This window comes from Eucyclogobius newberryi, unplaced genomic scaffold, assembly GCF_026437365.1.
Source record: "Eucyclogobius newberryi isolate DKJ021-1_F unplaced genomic scaffold, fEucNew1.0.hap1 SCAF_19, whole genome shotgun sequence".
NCBI lineage: Eukaryota > Metazoa > Chordata > Actinopteri > Gobiiformes > Gobiidae > Eucyclogobius > Eucyclogobius newberryi.
In genome coordinates, this window is record NW_027315823.1 from 18,253,664 (window position 1) to 18,277,631 (window position 23,968).

At 40.2% G+C, this 23,968-nt stretch overlaps 1 protein-coding gene across 1 annotated transcript in view; it reads left to right on the forward strand.

Annotated features, from left to right (window-relative positions):
* LOC140365514 (cadherin-4-like) overlaps nt 1–17,265 on the forward strand; it is a 292,800-nt gene extending 275,535 nt beyond the window's left edge. The window contains 9 exon segments of the mRNA XM_072451987.1: nt 5,695–5,880; nt 6,363–6,616; nt 9,594–9,712; nt 9,715–9,735; nt 13,216–13,452; nt 14,750–14,983; nt 15,363–15,502; nt 16,069–16,236; nt 16,742–17,265. Coding sequence (XP_072308088.1) covers nt 5,695–5,880; nt 6,363–6,616; nt 9,594–9,712; nt 9,715–9,735; nt 13,216–13,452; nt 14,750–14,983; nt 15,363–15,502; nt 16,069–16,236; nt 16,742–16,948 — 1,566 coding nt within the window. The 3' untranslated portion in view covers nt 16,949–17,265.
* The last annotated feature ends 6,703 nt before the right edge of the window (nt 17,266–23,968 follow it).

Consider the following 23,968-nt stretch of genomic DNA (forward strand, 5'->3'; position numbering starts at 1 on the left):
AGACACGATGGCAGAGAGGATGGCAGAGAGGATGGCAGAGAGGACGGCAGAGAGGACGGCAGAGAGGACGGCAGAGAGGACGGCAGAGATGACGGCAGAGAGGACGTCAGGGAGGATGGCAGGGAGGATGTCAGAGAGGATGGCAGAGAGGATGGCAGAGAGGATGGCAGAGAGGTTAGCGGTGGGTTTTCTCCAGGTGCTACGGTTTCCCATCAACACAAAACATATATTTAGTTCATTTTTCAGATTGTGCAGAGGTATCCTTAATCAATAAATCAATTTTAATGCTGGGTTGGCCTAGCAGAAACCTAAAATAGAAAATGATTATGCCTGCAGAACTCAGTTCCTCATAATGTGAGGCAAAAACACTTCCAAAATAATCATATCTTCAGTTTTCCTGCAACATTATTTATTTATTTTTTCCTGCAACAACCATGTCTAAAAACGCACACACAAGGCTTCGCTGTTTGTCCATCTTCTTGTTTTTTGTTTTTGCTTCCCACACAAGCAACTCGTCTCAGAGCGTTTCAGTAATTATTTGTGTATGACAGACACGGGGATGCTCTCTACGGGAGGCATTCAGAAAACATAAGCGCGTTAATTAAGTGAAATTGCTTGCGGGGGCGTCAACCAAGCTGATATACTGCTGCTAATTTGAAAAAAGGAGCCGCATGTTTTATTCATCCCCCACATGGGCCCTAACGAGTAATGTTAGCGCAATGTTTGTGCTTTCGTGATAAACAGAAGGAGACAGGATGCGGTCTAACTCAACAAGAGCGCCTCATCCACATTTGCTTTCCAGTGATTTCTCATTCAGAAAACTGTGAGCAGGGTTCCAGTTCACATTTAGGCTTCAATGAAGCCCTCTGCACTTTACCTGGAGCTTCTAAAAGGCCTTAAGAACATGATATTATCCCCACATATTCATCACTTTAACTCCTTTACCTCGCTGTCAATTTATAGAAGGAGCTAACTTGCTGGCACAAGTCTTGTGTCTTCCTGAAACATCCTCTTATCGTCATGGGGCAGGATGCTTTCAGTGCTTCAGGTGGCTCACACAGAGAAAAGACTGTTACCCTACATTTTGCCTGGTTGTCTTATTTATGTGAAAACAGAAATTGTGGCCAGTTTAGGATTATAGGAAGCTTTACTTAAAAGACACATATTATGCTAAATTGGCTTTTTTGAGCTTTCATCCATGTTATAACGTTGTTCTCTCAAATCTGGAGTTGCATTCAGCTTCATTCAGGCTGGTTTGATGAGTCCTGGTCAGAAAGTTCTCTCCCCTCCAAGCGTCAAAAACACTCCATTCGGAATTTCCCCGATGGATCTCGATCTGTGACGTGGTTCCGACAATCTTCTTCGCTGTTTTGAAGTGGCCGGCCTCTTTCTGAGCATTTCTGCCTTCAAATCATAATCATTACAGCTGTAATGTATGTATGTATGTAATTCCCTCTGCTGTCAGTAGATGATTTTTTTAAATATATATAACATGAGATGCCTAACTAAAGTTACTCCAGAGCATGTTTAAAGGTCTATACAATAGAAATAATGCATAATATTTGTCCTTTAATGTGACATGTGACACCTGTTAAATGGGTATATATAAATATTTACATAATTTTTCAAACCGTTAGATCAAATATTGACCATGCCAAACAGATAAAATAATACAAGCCTGTCAAAGACAACTGGAGTCTGGTAATATATTTAATATATATATATGACAAAAAATGATATTAAAAATAGCTTGGGTATATGATCAAAACTAAAGAAAAAAAAGGATTGCCTTTAGAAAGGTTTACTGAAAATTGCAGAGGAGCTGCTCAGTTTTGAAGTATAAAACATGAGGCTGGGAACGAGTGGCTGCTGCCTATGGCTGTAACTTTATTGCATCATAGAGAAGACATAAGAGCAGTGATAAGTGGACTGATGTTAGCGCTGCAGCATCCTGACTCTGTTTAGGGACATTTCCTGCCTGTAATGCTGCCGTCAGAATCTGCTGGTGGGCCTATGAATCTAATTTAGTTTCATTGAGGTGCACAATGTTCTCATTTGCCTTCAATAACAAGATGTTTGTGCACATTTCCCCTGCTGTGTATTTCCTCGGTGTATCCACGTAACCACTTTAGTACAATGGATCTGGACAGATGAGCTGTAATGCTGGAGTAAGAAGTTTAATGGATGCTGTTGCCTAAACATGGGTGTCATATATAAGTGTAAGTGCTATAGATATTTTTCATGGTCAATAACATTTTCTTCAAGTAAAGCCACTAGAAACAAAAGTTCACTAGTTCCCCTCTTAATGTGAAATATTCATGGTATTTTTTTTGTTTAATTACATTTGAATGGTAAAATGCAGCATTTATATGTATAATGAAACATATCTGCTGCCTCCTCCAAGATCCTTGATAGTTTATTTGAGGTCATCTGCATTTCTACAGCAATGTGTTCATGCTTTTAAATGGAAATATGATGTGATTAAAAGAAAGACTGTGATGAAGGGGTGTAATTCAGGATAGAAAGTGATCTACACAATGTTTTCTGCGTAGGTAGACTTTGGCCTTCAACACAATTTAGAAACTGGTGGCTCTAATTAAAAAGTTCCATTTAGCTCTATATAACGTATATGCCCCGTTTCCACCAGCCCTACTCTTCTCTGCAGCTCTTCTCTTGACCTGGTTCTGTTTCCATTACTATAGATACAGTCGGCTCATGAGCGAACGCCCACAGGAGGTTCGAGGTCCGTTGGGGAAAACAAACAATTTGTAGAAGAGCTACTCACCCACTGTTCAACAACTACCAGAGCAAGCGTGGACTTTAGGAGTTCCAAGCAAATACAAGGCACAGAAGAATAAAGTTGTCCAACAGCCCAAATTTGTATAAATATCCATCGGTTATTCGGCTTTCTCTGATGGGTGCTCGCTCTCTTTCCCTGCTGTGTCATTGGTTTGTTTAGTTGAGGCGGCATATGATTGGCCACACATAGAAAGTGGGAGGTAACATAGTATAAGTCCATGTTTTTTATAGTTGCACACAGCAGAACAGAAGAAAATGCAATCATATCTGCTCTTGGATACAACAAAAAGGCTTTTTCATCATTTATTTGACTTCTTAGTAGTTTTGCAGAAAGTGTAGGCCACAAACATGAAGTAGTGCTGTAAAACAAAGTATGTTTCTAACTTATATGGACAAAGACATGATAACAACACCCCCATCTAAACATGGAATTCCATCCATCCATCTTTCCATCTTCTTCTGCTTACTCAGGGCCAGGTCGCGGGGGCAGCAGTCTAAACAGAAACATGAAATTCATAATAATAAATCAAATTGTGAGTTATGTATTACGTTGGCTATATATATATATATATATATATATATATATATATATATATATATATATATATATATATATATATATACTTGGCTGTGTAGCTGTGTAAGTGAAGGGTAAAAGAGATCATGTGTAAAAACACCAGGCTTAACTGTGTCCTGGTCTGCATTACAAATAATATTATGTCTACATGTGCTTCATTTAAACAATTATATCTTATTATTCACAGCCTCTAAATATATATTGTTTTCAGGATTCTTCTCATTGAAAAGGTTTGTTGCTTGTTAATAAACAAGCCATGGTCTGTCTTTGCCTTTGGAAGGTAATGGACAAAAGAAGCTGCAAAAAATAAATAGACCTATCATAGACATACTGTACTTTTCAGGTTATACAGCGCTCCTGAATAAAAGCCGTGCATACGAAATTTACGAAGAAAATAGAAATTGTACATATACCGGCCGCACCTGTCCATAAACCGCAGGTGCCCACGTTGTAACATGAGAAATTTACACATAAATATAGCGCTGGTTCAAGTCCTTTGAACCGGAGGTTCTAAAGACAACCGGCTGCACCCTGGGTCTAATTAGACGAATTTCTAAGTGAATATGAATTGGATTGTAATAAAACACACAGCATTTTGAAGCTTAACAAACTGAAAACCTGTCACAGCTGTCCTTACTGTCTTCTGTCCTTGATTACTCTGTGTGAGCTGATTTACCTGTGTGTCTTCACATCTGGTTCATCTGCTCCTGAGCTCGTACTTATCGAGTGAGTGTTACGTTATAACATGAGATATTTACACAGAAAGATAGGAGGCGTTAAAAATGTACTTGGTACAGGTTAAGAAGGTTTAATGGAGAGTAGAGTAGTGCAGGGCTTGTGGAAACGGGGTATTAAGATATTATAGATTTTGGCATCAGTAGAAGGTTATATAAACCAAACTTCATAATTTGTGGACACAAGTGGTTTAGGCTCCAACCCCTCCCTGTATACTATCCAAGCTGCTTTGTAAAGTGCAAGTCTCTTGAGGCTTATCAATGAGTCCACATTGCATTTCAGAGAGACTGTCCATTTGAAAGCACCCTCCCCTTACATCCATGCCTATTGTCCACGCCCCCGGAGAGGAGCGCATCCCAATTTGCTTTCTGACAGCATGGCCATCAAACATTGAAGGTTTGCGGTGGAAGCTTTGGGTTTGCAAATGAAATGGAACAGCCCACACACTAGAGACTATGGGAGCGAGTGTGTATTTAATTTGTTCTGCGCTTATCGGGCCTGCTTGTACTGCTAGGGGAAGAAAAAGGGGAAGGAATGGGCTGAGCTTTGGATGCCGCTTCTATCCAAACATGATGAAGCCATTAAAGAAAGCTGCTGCTGCCAGAAACATGCCTCATATAACTGGATTATCATCTCAGGCATGTGTGTGCCTTTTGAGTGGTCAGTCTGTATGAAGCTCGATCCTGCAAAGCTGCGTCGTATATATACATCATGGTGTTTGTGTGTCTCCACTGGAAACGTGTATGTCAACTAAGATAGACTTACAATAGATGCAGACAAATGGGCTGCAAAGAATCGTCTAGTCTTACGTAACTCCATTTGTACAGTATCGCATTGGAATAGCATAACGGGCGTAACCTGTGAAGAGATTAAATTGGACTCTTTGCCTTAATAGCGACTGAGAGAGATTATGACCTAAGAAAATGTCTTCATCCGTGGGCCTAAAGACACTGGCGGTGAATAGAAGGAAATGTAGAGGAGGCTGAGGATTGTACTGCTGGAGAGAAGCCCATGGCTGAAACTACAGGATGATGATATGATATGTGAAGTGACCGGGAGACGACAAAGTGTGCTACTGGCTTGGGAATTTCAAGAGGAAATACGGTTTAAATTATAATACATCTTAATTTCTCACTGCAACTTAATAAAACTCATTAGGCAAAGATTATTGCTAACGCTGCCTTAATTACCGATACTTATCTAATTGCATATTAAAACTCAGATTTGAGGTATGAACAATTTCAAATTAAATGGGTAAACACTTAATTGAACAAATCCATTAGTTGAGTTTCATAAGAACAGGCATGCACTAGGGACAACATTAACATAATGGAAGATGCAATTCTCTAATTTACTAAAACTAGGTCTTTCCTTGACTCCCTGTCCATGTAATGTAATAAGAGGTTTTGCTTTGACCTCAATGCAGTTTGTTTTAATTTGGACAATTATGGAAAAGGCTGAATTATCGATTCAGGTTTAACATTTCCATAAATCATTTCATTAAAGCGAATTTGGTCAGTCATATTACTACATCAATATAATTGGACCATTCTCACAGCATAATGTTTCTTTACTTATTGCAGTTTTCAGGGGAAGTGCCAGAGAACAAGTTGAACGTTGTAGTGACAAACCTGACCGTGTTGGATCGGGATCAGCCGCACAGCCCCAACTGGAACGCAGTTTACCGCATCGTCAGTGGAGACCCTTCTGGGCACTTCACCATCCGCACCAACCCTGTAACCAACGAGGGCATGCTCACTGTGGTGAAAGTAAGTAATACATGCGTTCGCGGTGACGTCATACAGCCGGGACTTCCCCATAGCGGCCATTTTAAAAGGGTCACGCGATATATAAAACCAACACGACTGCATCCTTTTCTACGGCATAATGAGCTACGAATACTTTAATTCTTTAGACGATAACGGCAAACAAAGGTACACGACAAAGCTCTCATTTCTTGATCAGTCAACAGAGCAATGTCCTAACAGAACGCAGGTTTTTGGCATTTTGGCCTCATATTTCCTGGATTTCCTATGTAGTAGACGTGCTGTTGTGCCCCTTTCAAAATGGCGGACTCGGTTGCCACTGCACAAGTTCCCGGATGTGCGAACGCATGTATACCAAGCAATTTCTTCGCCATCTGCGGAATTTTAAATCTTTAATCACACATTTTAATACGCTTTAGAGTGGCTATATTTATGCACAGTTTAAGCATAACAGTTATCATTTTCATTCAACTTCCTCTCCCTAGCCAGTGGACTTTGAGATGAACCGAGCTTTCATGCTGACAGTGGTAGTGTCCAACCAAGCCCATTTGGCCAGTGGTATCCAGTCGTCTCTGCAGTCCACCGCAGGAGTGACCATCTCAGTCCAGGATGTGAACGAGCCGCCCGTGTTCCCCGTCAACCCCAAGATGATCCGCTTTGAGGAGGGTGTACCAGCTGGAACGACCCTCACAGTGTTCTCTGCGCAGGACCCAGACCACTTTGTCCACCAGATCGTCAGGTAACACAAATCACAAGTATTACCTGTGATTGTCGACCAATCACGGACAACTACCTGTGCACCTCAACGAATCGCCTACCGTTAGTCATCTATCGAAGACCCACATCTCACTGCCTCCTTTTCAGCTCCTTTTCAGCACAGTGATACTATAAGCTATATTTTTTGTCATAGACTAGATTTACATTTTCAAATATTGATTTAACTCAGTTCTGGTCTTAAATAATGCATCGCAAGATTAAACACAGAGCGGCGAAACAGCCCAACACGAGAGATGTAAACCCTGTGTAAACACTTTTAGATAGAGACTCACAGAGTTGCTAGTGTTAACGTTTACGTTAGGTTTGAGCTGTTAAGAGATCGATAGTTTCTTCCTCTCAGACAAAGAGCTAAAAAATCCACTCTGTTTTCTTCAATTAAGTGGGATCCAATTTAAATAAACCATGTATGATTAATATTAGTCCATAACCAGTGAGTTGACCAGTGTCAGTCAGGTTTGCTCTGTCTTAATGACATAAATCCATTATTTCTGCTGTTAAGCAAACTTTTCTCTTCACTCAGGGCTTTGTAAAGAGGTTCTTGCACAGATTCTCTAGCAGCGTATATGTAAGGGACATGGCACATTTTATATTTATTTATTTATTTACAAAAGGGACAGTGCATATTAATGAACATGTGTAAATATGCCAGAAATTAGCCACAGGCTAGTCTCCATCTGTTATTTCTGGACAGGTTGATTGTACCAATTAAAAGATAACACAAATGAAAAGTGCCAGGCTAAATGCTATCACCAGTATTGAATCAGGATTTATCCCAACTGCGTGGCATCCACTGACCCTCTCCGCCCCACATTTTGCTACCTCAGCCATTGCATGGCAACAACCAGTGTGAGCCCGATAATGAGCCAAACCCTCTCTGCACGGTGCCAGACAGACATTGACCCTAAGTGCGACAGAGACTCCCACGTCCCATCCATGGTTCGGCTAACTCGTCCCTCTACCAACCTAGCTATATTGATTCTCCTTAATGTCACCGACCGAGGATAGCACTGGAAATGTTAGTGAATTGATAGTGTGAAAGGTGGACTTGTATAGTCTGCGAGGTGAGCAATAGCTTCAGCAGATCTCTCATCTTCCAAAGCAGTAGTTGGGTTGATACTGATTTTCGGAGGTCATTGAGCAATTTAGAAGGAAAAATATATCCAGTATGTCTGAAAATGACACTCATATACTTTCAGCTGACACTTTGATAATATGCATAAAGCTTGTCGTTAGAGAAAACACTATGGTAATTGCTTATAAATGAATGAGTATAGCTTGTAACATAAATATGCAAATATCTTTCAGTTTTCAAGTTTTGTATGCTGTTCAATATAGAACGGTTTTATTTCTTTTAATACATTGGTGATTGGAGCTTTTGATTGTTATCACTTTGAAGTTTACTTGTTTCTGATATAGTCCAGGATAATTAGGCCTGTAGTTGACTAAATAAGTCCTCGGTCGACTAAAGACTTGGCCCAGCTTATGGGCCATGAGTTTAACAGATTGAACTCATGATTCACTCACTTAATCTTCAGATAACTCACTCTTGTTCACTTTGCTGCCATCCCATTTAAATCCTTGTAATCTAAATCAAATAGCTTAATTAGTCGACTAATATACATTTTGGGTGACTAAAACCCCATCGACATGACTCACCTTAACAAACTAAAGTGTGACAGCCGTAAGGGCAGCATTGGGACACTTTGAACCTACACTTTGCACATTAATGTCAAAAGAAGAGTTGCGTGCTATTGCTTGCACCGTCACTAGTTAAAGTAATTGATTTGTATCTGTATGTGATGTAATTCTATAAATAATACGGATTAAAAGAAAACAAGAACGTGTCTAGCGTGTTCTTGTGGCCATGGGCTGACTGCCACGTCTCATTCTCTCAGACACCGTCACTTTCTTCTGTTTTTTGAGCAAGCTTGTGCTATTGATCTGAGCTCAGAGCCATTGCATACTCCAAAGCAGACACCGGCTTCCAGACAGCTCCAGCAGCAAGCGGGAAGGCAGCCAGCAACATTTCCTCTCATTTTTATTTATTTTTGCCGTCTCTGGAGGAAGAGATGAGAGGCAGATCTGAGGACTAGTCCGTTCGACAGCTGACTTCACTATTAGTTGGGATTAAAGATGGGAATTTATGGAAGTGTTTGGAGAATTCAAAACATTTCTGTGATGTCGGGTCATGTCTCGTAGCCTATGCAGTACATGAAAGTTAGAATCTGAGAGTAAAATGATACCACTTTGATATCTTTATGTAAATTTGGAGCCCAGATATATTAAGTCTATGGCAGTTATTGCTGATAATAAACTCGCTGAACTCTTAGTTGGCTGGAGTAGCAAATAGTTTTCAGTGGCACACATGACGGCTATGTGCATATGCGAGTAACAGGGGCCGTTCACTGTCACTAAACCGTAAACTGCCAAAGAAACTCAGATGACATTTATTTCTCAACTTTTAAATAAAGCAATGACCCACAAGCAAGTGTGTTTGTGTATAGAGAGAGAGCGAGAGAGCGAGAGCGAGCGAGAGAGAGAGAGAGAGAGAGAGAGAGAGAGAGAGAGAGAGAGAGAGAGAGAGAGAGAGAGAGAGAGAGAGAGAGAGAGAGAGAGAGAGAGAGAGAGAGAGAGAGAGAGAGAGAGAGAGAGAGAGAGAGAGAGAGAGAGAGAGAGAGAGAGAGAGAGAGAGAGAGAGAGAGAGAGAGAGAGAGAGAGAGAGAGAGAGAGAGAGAGAGAGAGAGAGAGAGAGAGAGAGAGAGAGAGAGAGAGAGAGAGAGAGAGAGAGAGAGAGCAAAAGTTCCAGCTTTTAGAAGGACATCTGAACAACCCAACATTAGAAGTATAAGTTAAAAGTTGGAAATATTACATGGAAAATCGTTATTAACATTTTGCCCTTTCTTCTAAATCATTCTGACGTCTAGACTTGTATTTCACAGGTATTCCAAACTGTCAGATCCCGCAAACTGGCTAAGAATCAATCGCACCAACGGTCAGATCACCACTATGGCCATGTTGGACCGAGAGTCTATACATGTGAAGAACAACATATATGAAGCTACTTTTTGGCGTTCGACAATGGTAAGTCGGGTAAGTCAGTAATTATGCTGATGTTTTGGCATTCCCTTCCACATTATCCTGTTTTAAGATAAGATAAGATATTCCTTTATTGTCCCACATGGGGATTTTATCAGCACATCCAGCATTGTCAGCCCTTCTTTGTCATCCGATAAGTGTCATTACTTGCAATTGTAACTCTAGAGTGTCTGCGGTTTATTTTACATTGCATAAACTCTTTGTACATCGGAGGAGCACGTTTTGTCTTTGTTGTTGTTCCCGACAGAACGGTATAAGGTTGCAAAACATCAAATAACCTTACATTTCCTTTAGATGCTGAGAAAACTGCATGGATTATGTCATGTTAGCCTGCATCAGCTAATTCAACAGCATTTAACAAGAAAAGTTTAATTTTGCAGTGCGTAATTTCAGCATGAACCTGAGAGAAATGTATGGCTGTGTGTAACAAAACAAAGAAACAAAGAAAAATAACACAGGGACTGAAAATGTTTTGCCAAATCTACAATTCAAAAAGTTATATATTTTGCTCTGAATGTCACAAGGATATTTGAGAGGATATGTTTTCCACATTTAGGTGACACATGCTACAAATTAGCGGCTGTGACACATCCCAAAATCTAAAGAAATTTGGAGTGACTGGCTCACCAAGCAAGCATTAACTACAACCTACTTAATGCAATAAGTGGTGTTTCTGTCAGTGCATTCACCTCAGTCGCTCCAATCATGTGCAGGACTAAAGAACTACAGCACAAATGGAGGTGTTTACACTCTTGTATAAGTCGACAGGACCCAGGTGTCTTTAGCCGCTGAGAAATGAGGTGAGTGTTGACTACATATTGATTGCAAATCCCACTGTCAACACTGGAACTGGATTGAAATTCTCTTTACCTATTCTACTCAAGCCAAGCGCAAACAAAAGGCAACAAAGCACCCAGCACTATCATAACCGACAAGAAGTCGATGGGCCTTGGGACGCAGGGTTAGCGGACGTGTGTGTGTGTGTGTGTGTGTTGAAGTTAGTGGGAGATGGGAAAAACAGTTCAAGTGTATAGTCAGAGGCAGTGTGAAGTCTCCTGTACTGCACCAGTAATTTAGTTCATCCTACTGACTCTGACAACGAGCTGAGGGCGTCAGCTGAATGGTCGCCGTACATCACTGCAGCAGAACAGCGTGTGCCTTTCTATATTGATCCTTTATGAGCCAGGTTCCTTGTTCCAAGCTGGAGGATTAGACTATTTTGCCTTTGAATTTATGAGGGAACCAGAGCACAAGGAGAACTCCACATAACAAGGCCTCACAGTGTCACAGTATCGATCCCTTTTTGCTTTGATGGCAACAATGCTAATCAATATGTTGCCATGCAACTGCATTTTCAATCTACATGAACAAGACTCTGCATCTATTTAATTAATATCACTTTAGTCTGATCGAAAAAATACTGCTACGCTTTCAGTCAATCCATGTGTTATTTATTTGATTTTATGTACCGGCATTGAGAATCGAGTTTTTTGTATTTTGTGTGATTGTTACTGTCCACATTTGGTTTTAGCCACACTAATGTAATACATGTATTCTTATACCCTTGTGGAAATAAGCCCTTTTAACTAAGTCAGTCTCCAAGTTCAGTATGTATTTTAAGTAGTACTTAATTAGCGCCAAAAGTATTTCTGTGTGCCTACCTGAGATAACTAGAAAAAGTGGCAAGCTAAAGGGAAAGAATTGTAATTATTTATTTATTTATTCCAAACAAATTAAACATATAAAACACAGAACAGGACGTGACCAGAGAGCAAAAACCAAAGTCCCACCTGTCAAATTCGTCAATTTCCCCCCAAAAAATCTTTTCCGTATGCCCATATAATCTATGTCCCGTCCTTTATTTGTTTGCAGTTACATCATCCATTTTTTCATGAGGACCTTTTCCCTGCCGCCAAGCGTATGCCCCAAATATCTATCTATTGACTGTGTCCATGAGTAAATAGTAAATAGTTCTGAAATCAAGTGGGTAGTGCTTTGTTATATTATATTTCTGAGCAACAGGACAGTCACAAAACACATGGTAATGGTGCATCTCCTGGCAACCACAATTTCTCCAGCAGTTAACATTTCCTTGTGACTAGCGAGCACTTTGACATGGTGTTATGAACAAACATGAGCCATTTTGTCATTTTGTGGTAAATACCCTCCCATTCTTCATATGTCAAAACAAACATTCCATCTCTTTATTTTTTCTTGATTTCTATTTTTAACATAATTAGTAGAGTGGTTATCTAGATTATTAATGCATTCATATAAGTCAGATAATTACCCTTGAAAGTTTCGATTTCGATATGCTTTAATAAATATTTAAATTATGATGGTCAAGGCATAGATTTAGATTTTGTATTTGATAATGTTAAACCTGGAACTGCTTGTGTGCTGTTAAGTGTCAAATATCCACTCCAAACTGCTGGGATGTTTGCAATCCTGTGGGAGTAAAACATACCACTTTCCAATTCCAAAACAATGGGTTCCAATCTAATTTTGCTTCTACTTAAAGTTTTATATACTATCTACTAGTTCTACCTTGAGTGATGACCATACAAGTTTGCTTGGAGTGAAACTTTTGCTCATACACAGCTACATTTTAAACATTACTTGCCTAAAGCTTTAATTCCAATTTTGCTTGTTATGATACACCCATATTTGTCACTGCAGCCCAAAGCTGAATGCTGTTAATTACATTTTGTTGCTGCTACTTGAGACAACCAAAGTGGCTGTTGTTTAAAGATGCAGAGGCACTTAGAAAACAATAAACTTCAGAAGAATAATACATTAAACATTCAACATCTCACACAGAAACTCCTGGTGGCCGCGTTGGCAGGCGTTGAAAACTGGTGAATGCAAACGTTGGACAGACCTGATGTGACATTGCCCTCATAGCATCAGCAGCTGTTCTGACAATCATCTGCAACATTCACAACGTAAACTACATATACAGGCTTCATTTGAAGTCTTCATATAGTCATTGTGAGAAAACAACAACCCACCCAAGTGTCTGCACTGCCACTCCTCCCCTGACTAGAGTTAAAACGCTTTTGAAACTGAATGTATTCTCAACACTTGAGCTCAAAATGGACACATTGTTTTGCACTGAAGTTCTTAGCCCAAGATACAAATGTAGAACTTGGTTGTGCACAAGCTATAGCACCCTAAAAATGACCTAGCCACATCCCTGTTCTGTGTGTAAGAGCTAATCATTTTGGCACTTTGCATGACGGAAACAGACATTGCAGCAAATGGATGCCTGCTTCTAAATACATTGAAAAACATAAATATTTCTGGGTGAATTCTGATTGTCCTCCCTGTGTCTTTATGGCTGTAGATTGATGAATGTATGTGAATAACTAGTGTCATACTCATAAAACATACACATCCTTCCTGAATCTTATTTTTTTACAATAACTCTAATGACCAGAACTCTGATTGTTACTATGTTCTCAGGTTCTCCTCAGGCTAGTGGCACAGGAACGCTTCAGATCTACTTGATAGATGTGAACGACAACCCTCCGGTGCTGATCCCGCGAGAGGCGCAGATCTGTGAGCACGGCCGGCCCAACTCCAGGATCAACATCACTGCCTCGGACGCAGACACCGACCCCAACGTGGGACCCTTTGTGTTCGAGCTGCCCACCTTCCCAGCTGTCGTCCGCCGCAACTGGACCATCTCCAGACTCAGTGGTGAGTCCCAGATCAAGTCTGATATGGAGCAAGTTTAACCTGCTCATGGGGTAAGACGTATTTGAATGACTTGGAATAAAATAAATCAAAAAGCTTAAGGATCAGATTGTTGAAATGATTTTGACTATTCTTTGTTTTTTTTAGTCCCCTGTACATTTGACCAATCAAAGTATGGAATATTTTTGAATTGTTAATTGTTGAGGCAATAGTCTGTGATATCAATGATACTTTTGGACATCTTTGGCATTTCTTTTATGAATACAACTGTCACACCACTGTCACAATTTACTTATTTTTTTTCTTGACTATTATGAATTTATTATAAATTGTATACCTTTTACAATTGTGAGTGAGACGCACACCGGACTGCAAAAATGACAAGCTCTTTTGGACACTGTTTGCCCTTGCTACATCAAGAATAGTTGGCGTTGTTCACCTCTAACTTGCTTTTGATTCGGAAACCCAATTACTTTGATGTAAAGGGAAAAGGCTGTTTGAATTAAGCGCCATTACCAGTTGAAAGAAACTTGGGGTTAACAGATGGGGCACCCCTTTCTCTCAATAACTGCTGGGACACTCGTGAGCTGTGAGGGAAGTTGAACAAAATGCCTGACAGAGCCTGCAGTGAGAAACACGGTCGCTATCCCGGTGTTGACGCACCATCTACGGCTCGTGACAAATGAGACCCATTCATCTGCCCTCCCCTTGGCAGCCAGTCTGTCACCTGACCGGGCCCAGATGGATGCTTCGCAGCAGTTGTCTTCTTGAGGACAAATCTGATGCCATACCTTGATCCTACTCCCACCGCGCCTCTTGTTCAAGCTTGACTAAATGATTGATGGAGAAGGTTATATTTGTTGTTGTTTTTATCTTAAACGCCTACACGGGTACACATGTGTCAGGATGATTGCTACTTCAAGAATTTCTCACCGGCGAATAACACTCTTAAATCCACAAAGAACAGAAATATATTCATCAGAGAGTGATTTAACAAACTTTTATTACATCATTGAAGACGCTGTAAGAGTTTTCTCCAGGCACTTCAGTTTCCCCCGTCAACACAAATGGACATAGGTAAAATCCTCCAGCTTTGGTAGTTCTGACCAATTCTAGCTCAAGATCTGGAGCTGGGCCACCAGGCGCTGCACTGTGGCATATACCACTCCTGACAGGTTGTTCCATATGATTCAAACGTGGACAGATTTCCCAATGAAGACAATAACGTGTACCTGAACCATATTCATTTTTGACACATTATAGCCTGGACTAAACTACTGGTTTGTATCTTTATTTCCAGGAGACTATGCTCAGTTGAAGCTAAAGATCTCATACCTGGAGGCTGGTGTCTACGAGATTCCTGTAATCGTGTCGGACTCGGGGAACCCTCCTCTGTCCAACCGCTCCATGCTCCGGATCAAAGTGTGTCCATGTGACGACAGCGGAGACTGCAGCTCCACCGGAGCCGTGGCAGCAGCAGGACTCGGCACAGGGGCCATTATTGCTATTCTTATCTGCATCATTATCCTGCTGAGTGAGTGCACCCATGCAGTAAAGGCTACACTAACCAACTTGTTCATTAATGTACTAACCACTTACTTTAGAGCTAAACTGAAGTGCTGCTTGGTGGTTAAATAACCACACGCAAGAAATAGAATTTAGCATTCTTGCCCAGTTGCGCATCAGAAGTAACACCAAGAACCTTGCAGTAATTAAACCTATTCAGGAGTTTCAGCTTCCTCTTTATATACAACAAATTAGAAGAATTTTGACAATTCAAAAGATATAATATTTGGTTTTGAATTAGTCATTGTTATAACAACGGTGCTAGTTTTTCTTCACTCTGAAGCCCATGGATTGTCATTGACTGTGTAAGTCTATGTACATCCTTAATAACCTGTGCTGTGCTCCAGGCATGGTGCTGCTGTTTGTGGTGTGGATGAAGCGCAGAGAGAAAGAGCGACAGGCCAAGCCTCTGCTCATTGATCCTGAGGATGACGTTCGAGACAATATCCTGAAATATGACGAGGAAGGGGGAGGCGAGGAGGACCAGGTACGGATCAGGCTTCAGTCTTTAACATCCTCTGCATCAACACAAGTGTGTTATAGGCATGATATAGATTCATAGACTTTTATTTAATTTAACCATATATATTATTATACATATTTATTCACCTTTTGTGAATTAACTGTTGATGTTGATTTCAATCAGTGTTGGTTAGCGTTACATTTAAAAGTAACTCATTACGTTGCCCTGAAGGTGCTACATTACTGCACTACTTTGTTATAAAAGTAACGTGTTAGAGTACTCTTGCGTTACCAATTATTAACATAATTGTATAACCTTTATTGTATTGTTTCCCTTTGCATTGCTGAACACATTAATATAATCATTAAAATATCAAATAAACAAGAAAGTAAATGCGTTTGACTTTGGATCATTTTGAACAGGCTGCCAGGGCCCAATACAAAACCCTGTTACTCTGAATGCTGTGGACAACCGGGAGTTAGAATTGACCAGAAAGTTGTATTTGGTCTAAGAAAGCTGAAGTGAAGCATGTTGTGTAGTGAAGGCACTGGGTGACACTGATCATTAAATTCCAACCTTGATCCATGCAGGACTACGACCTGAGCCAGCTGCAGCAGCCGGAGTCTCTGGAGCACATCATGAATAAGCCTGCGGGGGTCCGGAGGGTCGACGAGAGGCCGGTGATCACAGCCGAGTCGCAGTACCCTGTGCGCCCTAGTCTGCCCCACCCAGGAGACATCGGGGACTTTATCAATGACGTGAGTTCATTTTACCACCCTGACACTGGCCACTCGTTATCCGCCAACCGAAGCAGGACTCAACTTTGGTTTATGTCATTGCTATGGTGTGTTCTCCTCGGCGTTCTCCTTGATCACACATGTGCACCACTCCTCAGGTTTTACCTCAGACGTTGGAGATGGTTCAGTTGGTGTGTCACCAGGCATTTCCTGCAGCATCAAATAACAAATAAATGAGTGAGACGCTTATATAATCTTCACGTTTGAAGTGAATATGACTTTCTAATTTGAACATGAATGGAATAGTATCAGTTGTAAAAAATGTCTGTTGATTTATAAGTTGGAGAAAAAAGTTACAAGATAACTAAGGTAACATTTAGTTCTAAAACGTTTATAACCTGACTCAGGCCAGATTGATGTATCACTTAGAATAGTACAGCAAATACATATAATAGCAAATACTAATAATAGTTCCAGTAGTGACACGCCATCCCGCTTGACCTCATGTGGTGTGTTGCTTGTGCAGGGGCTGCGAGCTGCGGACAACGACCCCACGGCCCCGCCCTACGACTCATTGCTGGTGTTCGACTACGAGGGCAGTGGCTCCACAGCGGGCTCGGTCAGCTCACTCAACTCCAGCAGTTCAGGCGACCAAGACTATGACTACCTCAACGACTGGGGCCCCCGCTTCAAGAAGCTAGCAGACCTGTACGGAGGAGGGCAGGAGGACTGAGAGCGGTGCTGGGACAGGCTGAGGAGGGGCAGCCAAGGACAGCTTTCCTCTAAGACCAGGATGACCCAAGAATGGACCCTTCACATGTGCTGTTACCAGGGCTCGCCTTTTCCAGCCTGTGTGTGTAGGAATTCTGCTGCAATTCTATTCTGGCTTTATAATTTTCTTAGTGGCAGATTTGTAGTTTTTTTTTTCTTCTCGGCTCGCCGCGCTGGACCTTTTGGGGATAAATCAATGCGGTCACAAGAGACGCCGAAATATGTACTTTCACTGCAAATACAAATATCTACAGTAGTTGATATTGCTTAAATTTAGAATATAGAAGTGATTGCTTTTGTGTTACATATAAAACACAGTGCTTGCATCAGGAGGGGTTGTTATATCATTTATCCATCAGATACATTTGGTCAGTATTGGTCTGATGTTGAAAATTTAGTCACTATTTGCCAGCAATATTTAGTTCTGCACTGCCCCAGACTTTGCGTGTTCATGTATCATTCTCAATCCATCCTCTGTTTAACAGATTTGACTTTTTGAAGACACTAATGAGCAAAAATAGAAAAAAGAAGTCAACTAGGCTAAAAAATATGGCTGTATGATTACACAATCATGCCAGAAATTGTCAGATAAATACATTTTGATTTGTACAAAAGGGAAATGTTTGGGAACATTACTATAACTTAAGCAAGAAGGTTGCAGGTTTGACTCCTGGGCCGGACTGGGCCTTTCTGTGCAGAATTTGCATGTTTTTCCCCGTGTCTTGGTTGGTACTCCAGTCTCAGCCATCAGCACAAAACATGCATGTAAAACTCCTCCAGCTCCCGTAGTCCTGACCAAACCTTGCACCAAGATCTGGAGATGGGTCCCCCAGCGCCCAGCGACCCCTGCTCCTGAGCTGACCCCAGTGGCATTGAAGGATGGGTCAAATGCAGAGAACAAATTTCCTCACAGGGAATCACTTTGTAATTGGCCAACCCTAAAGTAAAAGGAATTAGAAGAAAAAAGAATAGGTTTATTTATTTGTTAGACCTACATTTTGGCTCATTTCAACATACTGGTGACAAGATGTGTTATTATTTCAAGAAGTTCACAAAATGGAAACGTCTTTTGTCATCAACATGTCTTAAGCTTTCAAAACCATAATAAAAACGTTGTTATTATAGACCATTCTGGTACGAATATGAACCAACATCGACAAATTCAGAATTCAAGCAATTTTAACTACTGAAGATATTCTTGCAGTGCTGTTATTGATTGTGCAGACCATGTTCTGCTTTAGTATTAAACAGAAGAGAATGTTTTCAAATAGACTCAATCTCTTTCACATTGTCGACTTGAATTTCCTTACAAACAGAAGCACTGTCGTTTTTATAAAGTGCCTTTTGTGGTGTGTGTTTTTTGTATCCTGCTCTTCTCAGGATCGGTTACCATGTCTTAGCCACTTTTGCGCTCGCGGCTCTTCTCAAACTTGTGCGACCCCCTGGTGATTCACCACGAGTGCGGACACGACCAGGGGACAAGTTTATATCTGGTCCAGAAGAAGCCAGCGCGTGTCGATTGGGGCAATAACCCTCTTCTCCATGGACCTGTTACATCATGACTTTAACTATGCGACACTTTTTTATAACATCAAAGTGTTGTTGTTTTTTTTTCTAATTTTGTGGAGACTGGCGTTGTCTCTATGGACTTTTTGAAGCCATTATGAAGAGACTTGCCTGAACATTTATCTCCGTATGTTATGTAGGCATGATCTGACTATAGCCAGACAGAGGAAGCATCAGGAGGAATACAAAATCTTGGACGCCTTCAATTGAACATTCCCATTTTTTATAATCGGCCACAAAACTATTGAAAAAGGTGCATGATTTTTTTTCCCTCAAACTGTTTTAACACTTGTTACTATGTGGTGAGAATGTGAAACTAGTCAGCGGGAACCATATGAATATACTCTGTACAAAGACACTGGGTAAATAAAAATACTGTAAGATACCTATTTTTTGAAGTATTGATGACGTAAACGTTGCTGCTCTTTTTTCTGCCAATGGATTCTTTGTTCATTTCTTGTGCATTGCATAATCATGATTACTTTAACTTATTATCATTCTTTACAGATTCTTTCGGTCGTCCCTGACATGTCCTGGGAGAGTGAGTTTGTACTGCTTGCTAACAGTACGGTTACTACTTTTTTGTGTGTAAAGAAACCATTGTATTGATTCATCTAGATACTGGATGTGTGCTTTAAAAAATAAACAAGACCAGTCTGTGGGTTATAATTGTTTGGTTTGTGTTGGAGCAATAGCTTTATATTTTCTTCTTCATTTACGACAATCACTCAATATATTTTGTTGTTTTCTTCACAACAATTGGTGGCCCAATTATTTTCTGGACAAAAAATAAATAAATATATATATATATATATATATATATATATATATATAGCTTGTCACCAAACCTGCAGTGCTCAAAATGGATACTTGGGAAAAGGCCCATTAAAACATGACATAAATCTACCAGCAGTGTCCCTATTTACATAAAGCAATGTGATTTACTATTATTGTATGTTACTTTTCTGTTTTAAGTAATGGTCGTACCACTAGTGTTATTTATTACTATTTGGCACTAAACTTGGCCAAGCTAAGTTACTCCCTAATCCTATTGCTATGTATATAAGTTATATATCTATAATTAGTAATTCATGAATAATGATTTGACTCTCTAATGCTCAGATCTTATTGTACTACATAAAACAGTATATATATTCCACACTAGTAGAACGTGGAAAACAGATAGGAGATAGTTTTGATTCACTTAACTGCACCTTTTGCCAAAACTGAAGATGGAGACTTTAAGGTTGACATTACAGTAGGAATTGAAGAGGGGAATTGAAGAGAATGAGCATATAACAGTATCCTCTTCCACAATGTGATTAACAGTAAAGATGTGAAACTATCAGTTCAAGCCAACCACAAAGCACTGCATGTTATTCAAAAAGAAAATAAACTTGGCTGCTTTCCATCTTGTATATTGTATTTATAAAGACTCAAAGCTGTTTTATTAGAGTTTTGGCCGACCATAAATTTTGTTAATCCAAGTTCTTGCTCTTCTTAATTCTGCCATTTGTTTCTGTGATTGGTAACTATAGGCCTATGACAATTCAACCTCCTGGAAATCAGACACAGATTTGGATGTACCAGACTTCTTGGCCTACAGTTAACTACAACTTCTGTCTTCTTTGCAGCACATTAAAAGTCTAGTCACTGCTTCTCCACAGCTTTACTGCTTGGTGTTCTTAATCTGAATAATTGCCTTCCCTCCTTTTCAGCACCCTAATCAGACTTCCGTGTGTGTGTATAAATCTCTTCTGGGATTGAAGCAGTTAATCTTTGACCTTATTGTGTTCATATCACTTCATTTTCTTCTTGAAATGGAGTACGAGGCTGGTTACGTAGCAATGCGTAGTCTCTTCCTGTGATTTCAATTAGGCAGAAGAAGAGCCAAAAGAGCCACCGGGGAGTGAATAGGGACTTAATCCACTCTGCCTGTGTGTCTATCAATTAGCCACACCATTAATCCCTGTGGCATAATCTGCCTTTTAATGAGACGCCGCGAGACCAGGCAGTGGCAAGAAAAATGCGGCTGAGGTAAGATACAGGTCATGGCCACAGCGGGGGGAGCGCATAGCCTTTACAAAACATTCTCCGAGGGTTAAAGAAGAGGAACATTGCACCAGCGAGATTTGATGAGAACCCTGGATTATAGTTAATAAAAACTGATGTGATTTTTGCCGTTAATCAACACAGGAATGTCCCGCAGTAATGAGAATACCCAACATTAAACCTTAGTTAACCTTTAGTCCAGTAATGAGCTCCGGTGTGGACTTGGCACCGCCGTAGAGCTGTGTTAATAAAGGAAGTCATCAGCACCAGGCTCCACAGCTGAAATAATCATGTCCGTGGTGAAAAGTCATCGCGGTCAGAGCCAGGCAGCACGTAAGCACATTAGCTTCATGGAGGAACGCTTTGGCTCTAATTGGAGTGGGCCCAGTTTGCACAGGCATGTGAGCTGAGAATATGTTGTTAACATTACCGTGGCTATTTTTAATGTTGATATTTATTAATTAATCTTGTTGTATTTGTTGTCACGGGGGGATTTGGGTACTTTAGTCATCATAAGAGCCTTGTGTCTCATCAATTCCACCATCAACAGGCAGTTATAGATGGCTGCCTCTTGACTTGACTCCATTTTTTGTAAGTTGTATTTTATTAAGATTTTTATTGGAGGCAGATGATCAAACTAACTTACAATAGTGTAGACGACCATTCTCTCTTTTCGGTACCATTACAGGGGAGACGAGCGTATAACCTACAATATCACAACAAGGCCTGAGCATTATCCTGGTGTTTAATTCTTCCATCACTTTTGTAAAAGTCAAATAATATTTAGCAATTGAACAACTCAGCTTGTGATGATAAAATAACACCATGAACAGGATTTATTCGCAGAACCACTGTCACTGTATGCAATATTAGCAGGCAACATAGAGAATGTTTGGCACCATGTACTTATACAAACATGTTCTTATTGTCCTAACAAAAGCTCTAAAATCTATAAACTTGCGAAACCTTGAGATGTCTCAGGTCAAGTGTCACAGGCAAGAATAAAAACTAGGAGTCTAAATAGTAAGTAAAACGTGATAAAAGGGAACTCTACAGCTGCTGGATATGTTTTAAAATAAAATACAGCTTTAACCCTCTTATTTCCAGTCAAATTAATCGTTCTGGAAAGCATCAGGGTCGGTTTGTTTTCCAAACCCACAAATAAAAAAAATACCTAAATTTTATGTTTTCTGAATTTACCATGAAACAAACAACTCTTTCTACTTCAGGAAGGCTCCGCCCAATGGGCGGGTCTTACCACAGAACAGTATTAATATCGGAGTTCTCGACCTAAATTCTTTTATTGACAATGACTCTTGGATGAGAGTCGAAACGTCTATTTTTTCTGAGTCCAGATGACTACAACTGAAGCTTTTTCTACTATGGAACACGCCTGGACGAATGAGGGATTACACCGACATATTTACCATCAACGTTTAAAAAGGAATTGTCAAAACCAACAACTGCTTGAACAAATGTCAATCTGTCAATCCTTCCAAAAAACAGATTTACTGATTCATATATCTAACAAAGAAAATCTAGGCTGAATTCCTCTGTGCAGAGCTTGTTTCTACTTATAATTACAGTAAATCCGACACCAGAATACAAAACTACAGAGGGTCAGCCACACAAAGAGTCCAGCCAATTGTTTCTACTCCAAAGGGTTCAGAAACCAGTTTGAATTGGGTTTCATTTTAGTCAGACGTTTTACGAAAAACAGAATGTCTGGAGATACCACACAATGACTGTTCGGACGCTGCTTGAACCAATTTCTTTTTTCACGATTTGCCTGTTGTCTTGAGCAGCAGATTTATTACACTGTTCTTCTAATGTGATAGTATGATGATATTATGTAATGAATGAACCAAAGATGATCAATTTATTCTCTTTAAAGTGAGAATGGCACAACTTTAATTTCACGCATTTTGTTTGAATGGATGATAACGGTGGTTTAAGCATCTTTACTGTTGAGTCTTTTCTCCATCACAATCAGCTTCAACAAATCGAAATAGAAAACCCCAAACCCCATACTCCTCCTTAGACAGCTGCGGTGTGTTCCTGCCTTGTTTATTGTAAATAAAATCCCCTCTTCAAATGTGTCCTGGTCGGGCTATTTTAATTTCCTTTCTGTATCTCTATAGCGAGTCTCCCAGGCCCGTGCTGAGAGTCTAAAGTGAAAAACACCGGTTGTGAGGCCCACTGCGTAATCACGTATAGTTTAGTATCTTTCTGAGCCTGGACCGTGCTGCTTTTGTGCTGACACCACTCGGAGTCGCATGCTATTTCAGAAGCGGTCGAAAAAATGAGAACAAAGCCAGCGGGGTAAATAAATGTCCCCAGCAGCACTCAGGGGAGAGAGGATGCACTGTTTAATGACCAGCCATTTGTGATATGGATGAGTGGCCTATAGAAGGAGCTGTGCAATTACCATGGCACAGGATTTATCAGCAGGGAGCAGTCAACGTAGTCCGGAGGAAGACGCCAACACTCCCTCTGCGGCCAGACTGTATGAATATGTTTTGCGTGACTTGTTTTTAGAACTCTTATGCAATACAGAAACTGGATGTTATAAGCCAGGACATTCTTGGTGATGATGTGCCAAAGACTTGCATCTGCAGGTACATTTAGCCTTACCCGCGGCACCGATGCATCTCTTTACTTTGATCTTAAGCCCTCTTCATGTCTCTCAAGGATTTCCTTTAAAAATGTTCCACAGAAAGGCCTTACACTTAAGTTAGCATGTTTTTCAATACATTTTTAGCAATATAAACACATATAACGTAGTAAATGCAAGATAGAAATGTTTATGTCGTACTCCAAGGAGCTCTCAAGTTCTCGTTAAGGTTTTCTCCCCAAAATTCTTGCTCATGAGAGACCCAACGCAGAAAGAGTATCAAAAGTAATCCTTTTCAGTCGGATTTAACATGACTTTCTGATAGAAGTTGAAAAGTCTTGAGTTTTCCTCCAGTGAGACAAGAAGGCGGCAGACCCTCCACCAAACACCAACACATTTTGATTTGATATATTTTAAACCCATCAATTCAACATTCATTTATAGAGCACACTTCAAACAGCAAAAGCTTACAAAGGGATGAACAACAAACAAAGTGTCTCTCTCGAGTCAAATGTTAGAGAGAAAAGATGTGTTTTGAACTGGGATTTTAAGTGATTGTGCCGTTCTAATGTGCCCACATGCAATAAAGAAGAAAAAGGTGAAATAAAGCCTGCTGCATTCCACTTTAGACACAATCATCTTCAATATCTTTGTTAACTGCCTCATAACAATATATTGTAGGTTATTTTAAAGTAGTTGTTTCATTTGTTTACTTAATCTTACTTTATGTTGCTCCATAACCGCAAAAGC